The sequence below is a fragment of the Zerene cesonia genome, chromosome 22, assembly GCF_012273895.1.
Source record: "Zerene cesonia ecotype Mississippi chromosome 22, Zerene_cesonia_1.1, whole genome shotgun sequence".
In the NCBI taxonomy this organism is placed as follows: domain Eukaryota; kingdom Metazoa; phylum Arthropoda; class Insecta; order Lepidoptera; family Pieridae; genus Zerene; species Zerene cesonia.
This window is the reverse complement of record NC_052123.1, coordinates 5,207,594-5,213,740: the sequence shown is the minus strand read 5'-3', so window position 1 is coordinate 5,213,740 and position 6,147 is coordinate 5,207,594. Positions and strand designations below refer to the sequence as shown.

The 6,147-nt window shown below is 38.5% G+C and overlaps 1 protein-coding gene across 7 annotated transcripts in view; it reads left to right on the top strand.

The window, feature by feature from the left end:
• LOC119835985 (hemicentin-2) overlaps positions 1 to 6,147 on the top strand; it is a 320,995-nt gene that overhangs the window by 300,350 nt on the left and 14,498 nt on the right. For all 7 annotated transcript variants that reach the window (XM_038361130.1, XM_038361129.1, XM_038361132.1 and 4 more), the window contains exons 12-19: positions 680 to 856; positions 1,110 to 1,250; positions 1,916 to 2,024; positions 3,063 to 3,220; positions 3,479 to 3,537; positions 3,970 to 4,064; positions 4,702 to 4,774; positions 5,239 to 5,365. In XM_038361130.1, the coding sequence (XP_038217058.1) occupies positions 680 to 856; positions 1,110 to 1,250; positions 1,916 to 2,024; positions 3,063 to 3,220; positions 3,479 to 3,537; positions 3,970 to 4,064; positions 4,702 to 4,774; positions 5,239 to 5,365 (939 nt within the window). The remainder of the gene's footprint in view (positions 1 to 679; positions 857 to 1,109; positions 1,251 to 1,915; positions 2,025 to 3,062; positions 3,221 to 3,478; positions 3,538 to 3,969; positions 4,065 to 4,701; positions 4,775 to 5,238; positions 5,366 to 6,147) is intronic.

Sequence of the window (6,147 nt, the reverse complement as noted above, 5' to 3'; positions counted from 1 at the left end):
CAGGTGTGCGCGATGTTGCAATCGTTACCGGGTAGAAGTTCTTACTGGGTGGCCTTATGCATCTTCTTATAATTAATGTGTGTTATATGTACATAACATGTCGAAACCTATATATAAAACATCGTTGTTTTGTTTTTTGAAATCTTGTTTTAAAACGTGGCACATTCATACTACTAACACCAATGCATAATAATATTCATATTCATTATGCCTCGGTGTAAGTACGTTGTTTATTCAACATTCGACCCAACTACCCTCATTTTGTTAATAGTCTTTGTGACGGCTGCGATTTGTTATCAACTGACTACAACAATGAGGCAGTTGTGTAGTATCACAGTATATTCTTATTACGATCTAACTAATATTCAATAATACAATTAAAAAACTCTAATGATAGAATCAACAAAATTTTCTCAGTTGCTCTAATATACAGAGTATATGTAAATATAAACGCAAGTAATTGTGGCATAAGGTGAACTCTTGAAGTTATTGTATTATGACCGATTCTTGATAATCGATAACTTTAAATAAAATCTGTTTGTTTAAATTGAAAACCGAGTCTAAAGTGTCAGATACAAACATACAAGTGAAGCATGTTAAAATAAACTAAAAATGCTTTCAGACATGTCTTTACTCTTGATTATGAGCACCATTTTATTTTAGTTTTTTTGCCTTCCAGTCAAGCCCCAGGTCCGTCTGACAATGAGCCCCGAAAGCCCCATACTGGAGACGGAGCACCGCAACGTGACGCTCACCTGTTCTGTGGTGAGCGGGAATCCACCTGTGCTGGACGAGGTCATCTGGTACCTGGATGGGGAGCTGCTGAAGCACCTACCTGAATGTAATGGGACGGATGGTGAGTAGAATATGTAAAATGTTGTTTATAGCTGGAACCTAAGAGAGATATTGGGTACCTGTTACTTGTCATCTGGTTGTCAGATGCGGAAGTGCCTAAGTGTAATGGAACGAATAGTGAGTTATAAGTAATATGTAGTTGGAAGTTGAGACGAAGTAAAATGTAGTCGGTATGGTAGTCATAGTTTACTTTTAAATCTTGCTGTATTTGATCTATTGGTTCTTTTTGAATGTTTTATTTTTATGTTTTCCAGAAAACCTCTGCAACGAAGTGGACCCATCAATGTTGTTACTGCAAGATACAACCAAGAGTTTCCACGGAAATTATTCCTGCAAGGGCAAGAACTACGCTGGTTGGGGCAACGAAAGCCAGTACACAGAACTAGTCGTTAATTGTAAGTAGGCTTTGTTTGAGAACAGATGATAGAAGAAAAGACTTTGAAATTTTATATATTTTAAAGAAATGATAAATAGTTTGTAAAGGTTTGGAAGGATCGAGAAACTAATGCCTCTCGGAAGGCGACAAAGTAACCGTTTCCCAAGTAAACAACTTCTTTATGCCACAAGCGGGCAATCGAGCTGGTGGTTCGCCTGATGGTAGACGATCAGCATCGCCCATGGACAGAGCAGAGGTACCTCTGCGAATGCGCTGCCCGCTTTTAAGGTAAAAGGGATAAGGGAAATCTTTCCCTGTTAACTGGAAAGAAGGAATGGACTGGGATGGGTGAGAAAAAGGAAACGGGCTTGAATGATATTTTGTTACATTACTAGAATACCGCCTGCAACCTTTGCTAGCGTATTTAAAGAAAAAAATAATCAAATAGAGTATTTTCCCTGCATGGTTCTTCTTCCCGTAGGATTTCCGGTAAAAAATAACCTACCTTCTGTCTCGAAACACAAACTATCTTCATACCAAATTTCATCCACACCGCTGCACTGGTTTAGACGTGAGGAGACAGACAGACAGAGTAATTTTCACATATGTAATATTAGTAGGGATAGATAGTCCTTCTAATTCATAGAATAAATAATGTTTAAGTAATTTTATTGTAACTTTCAGACCCGCCCGGACCAGCTAAATTAACTTACTCACCCTGGCGAGTCGTCAAAGGCAAATCCTTAGTATTGAGCTGTAGCATTGAAGAAAAAGGTCGCCCGGAAGCACATAGGTAAGTATATAGAATAGAGTAGTTCTGTAGACTTGTGGTATCGTTCCATTGTAGACACGTTTCTGAATCGCGCTAGCGAAATTTTTTCGCTCGCTGATATATATACTACTTTCCATCATCATCCACCAAGACCGTTGATTCCATACCATTCCATTTATTAATGGAGGATTATCGGAGGAGGATAAGTACCACTTTCCTTTCTCCGCACGAGGTCTTTTTAATTTTGAATTGTTAGTAGTATGAATTTTTATGATGAATGATTAAATTACACACAGCGAGGAAGGGAAGGAATTATTTTATTGATAGATCTACTTTCGAAGTATGGAGGTTTAAGAGTGATATTAAATTTTGAAGTTAAGTCCTAAAATCATTTGGCATGAAAGCTTCTTGTTCGTCTTTATTCGTCACTAGCTGTTCGCCCCGGCTTCGCCCGTGGTACATATATAGTCTCTGTTACTCGTGGATAATGTAGCTTTCGAATGGTGAAAGAATTTTTAAAATCGGTCTAGTAGATTTTGAGCCTATTCATTACAACCAAACAAACAAAGTTTTCCTCTTTATAATATTAGTGTAGATTATAATTTATGGTTTCCCGTGTTATTTTAAATGTCATGGCTTTGTCAAATAGACCGCGTACTAACAGTCAGAACGTTATCGCTCTGTATGGGGATACTAGCGTCCGCCCCGGCTTTGCCCCTAGTACTTACTTATATAGCATATAACCTCGATAAATGGCCTATCTAGCCCTGAGCGATTTTTTCAAATCGAACCAGTAGTTCCTGGGATTAGCGCGTTCAACCAAACAAACCAACTCTTCAGCTTTATAATATTAGTATAGATGTTAGCGCGTAAACACACAATTCCGCGTCACAGCGACGTGTGTGATGGACAAAAAGTTATCTACCAAAGATATATTTACAAAAAAAAACTTTAAATTCATCATCGTCAGCCCATATTTGTTCCTTCATCGTTTGTCGACTTTAAGTCTAATGTCCACCACTGAGCCTTGCCCCATGACGACGCGGCACCGTTGCGCAGGTACCGCTGGCACCGCGGCGGGCGGCTCGTGAGCGACATCGTGTCCCAGAACTGGACCATCGACCCGGTCACGCTGGACCACCGCACCAACTTCTCGTGCCGCGCCGCCAGCGCCGGCGGCGAGGGCCAGCCCGCCAGCGTCGCCGTCGACGTGCTCGGTGAGTGCTCCCCCGGGGGAGGGGGGGCAGCGGCCTGGGCCGTTAATGAAATGGCTGATTTTGTGTTACTAATCATAAACTTTTTACGCATTAAACTCAAGAAACATTATATTATTATTAAAGCTATGCTAATTATACAAAAACCGCTTATTACCTATGTTATTAACAAACTGTAAACAATAAGATATCAATGAAAGATAATACGAATAAATTGAGACACCGAACCCATATAATATAGAAATAAATATTTTATTTCAGCGCCACCTAGTTTCAAATACGCAATGAATCACTACAGCGGAGCCTTGTATAAGTCTCAGGTGAGTAACATTTTATGAAATTCAGTCTTTTTTATTATCTTCTTAGAAAATAAAAGATCACGTTAATTGTATTTATATTTTTTCCATTACTTCTAATAAGATACTATACAAAATCTGAAAGACATGTTTTTTCGTCACCAACAAATATGTTTTAATGTTACAACGAATCTGGTTTCAGCGGGTAAACGTGCGTTTTCCCGAGTTAGAACTAGTTGTAATGTCATATAAAACTTTTTATTTAAGCATATACACTGTGTTTGCTACTTTATCACGCAAACAAAAACCACTGAACGGATTTTGAAGATACTGGGCAGTGTTGTAGCTAGTTTCTACAAGAAGTATGTACTAATGTTGCATTGCTCGTGTTTTTGTCCGCAAGTAAAACTATAAATGATTATTTAATTTATTATAAAAAGTACAATTGACTTCCAGAACATATCGCTGTCCTGTACGGTGGAGTGCGCCCCGCTGTGCAGTGTGCAATGGCTGAAAGATGGACAGGTTATAGACCCGTCTAAAACCGACAAGTAAATATAACATTATCCTACTAATATTATAAATGCGAAAGTTTGTAAGGATGTGTGTGTTTGTTGCTCTTTCATGCAAAAACTACTGAACCGATTGCAATGAAATTTGGTACGTAGATAGCTGGACAACTGGAATAATATATAGGCAACTTTTTATCCCGATATTCCTTAGGGATACGGACTTACGCGGGTGAAATCGCGGGGCGCAGCTAGTTATTGTTATAAAGAGAATTATACATATATATAAAAGAACATTTTTAATACTTTAAACACAATTTTATTAAAGATGCTACTAATATTATAAATGGAACAGTTTGTAAGAATGTAGGGATGTTTATTGCTCTTATGTAAAAAATGCGGATCTGTATGATCTTTGAAATTTCGTTGGAATAAAGTCTGGATTAGCACTACGCGAGTGAAGGCGCTGGCCCCATATTAAATATTTACCTATTACCAATTTGTTGTTACAGCTTGTTAAAATTAAATGTAGATTATTTAGTCTGACAGTGTGTGATTAAATATAACTACTTCAATTGTTTTCTGTTTCTTCTTCACTGTATAAATAATTGATAATAAATAAATAAACATTAAATAATAAGCGAATAAAACCTTTATTATAGTGAATTAAACATTACAGGTACTATGTTGTAGAGAGAAAAATCGAACCTCAGGTCAACAGAAATGATTTTGAAGCAACGGAATCCACTCTGGTGAGTTGATTAAAACTTGTCCAAATGTCTGTCATTTCTTTACAAGAAATCATCGATTATTATAATGTCTATTATACTTTTCTCTTTCTTAAGTTATATCGACTTAAAATGTTTATTTTTGGTTAATTGTACACACATACACAATTATATTTACAATTAAAATTTTACAAAAAATTGTGTAGTACAGAAATAACACTACAATAAATTAAATAACTGTAAGGAATTCCCGTGACTACACGGGCGAGGCTGTGGGTTAGAGAAACGCAGGCCTCCTATGAGGTCAGCAGTTCACATGTCACATGTCGTCAAATGCCTATAGACTATAGCCTTCCTTAATAAATGGGCTATCTAACACTGAAATAATTTTTTAAATCGGACCGATAGTTCCAGAGATTAGTGCGCTCAAACAAACAAACTTTTTAGCTTAATAACATTAGTATATATATGATATATAACTCATGTAGCACTGGAACATGTCGGCGTGGGGCGGCGGGCTGGCGCGCGCGGGCGCGGCGGCGCGCTACACGTGCCGCTCGTCGCGCAACGCCGCCGGCCCGCCCGTCAACAGCACCACCAAGTTCGCCGTCGAGTGTGAGTGCGCGCCACACCACACCACACCACACCACACCACACCACACCACACCACACTACACCACACTACACCACACTACACCACGCTACACTGTACCACACTACACCACGCTACACTGTACCACACTACACCACGCTACACTGTACCACACTACACCACGCTACACTGTACCACACTACACCACGCTACACTGTACCACACTACACCACGCTACACTGTACCACACTACACAAAGCTACACTATACCACACTACATTACGTTACACTATATAGCACTACACTACATTACGTTACACTATATAGCACTATAATACACTACAAACAATATAGTACTACAGTAAACAGTGTATATTTTATACATATTCAAGTTACATTTTAATAACACCGCCAATTTTTTTTAATGTTATCGACGGCAATGAAGCTGGTAGGTCGTCTGATGGTAAACGCTACTACCCCTCATGAACATTTGGAGAGACGTAAGGTCGGTTGCAGACCTTACGTCTCTACAAATGGATAGCCGATTTCAAATTGGAAAGGGATTAAGATTAAAAGATTATAGAGAGGAATAAAGGAAAGGACTGGGAAGGGTAAGGAAAAGGATATGCTTATTGTTGAGTGTGAAGCACTCATTAGTTGTGATATACATCAGCACACACCGCTAAAAGAAAGTTTTATAAAAAACGTCAATTTGTAAGGATTGTCGCATTGTTATTTATTTTGTATTCGGCAGACATCACATACTGTGTAGAGAAGTGTAAGTATCACCTATATGCCGATGACC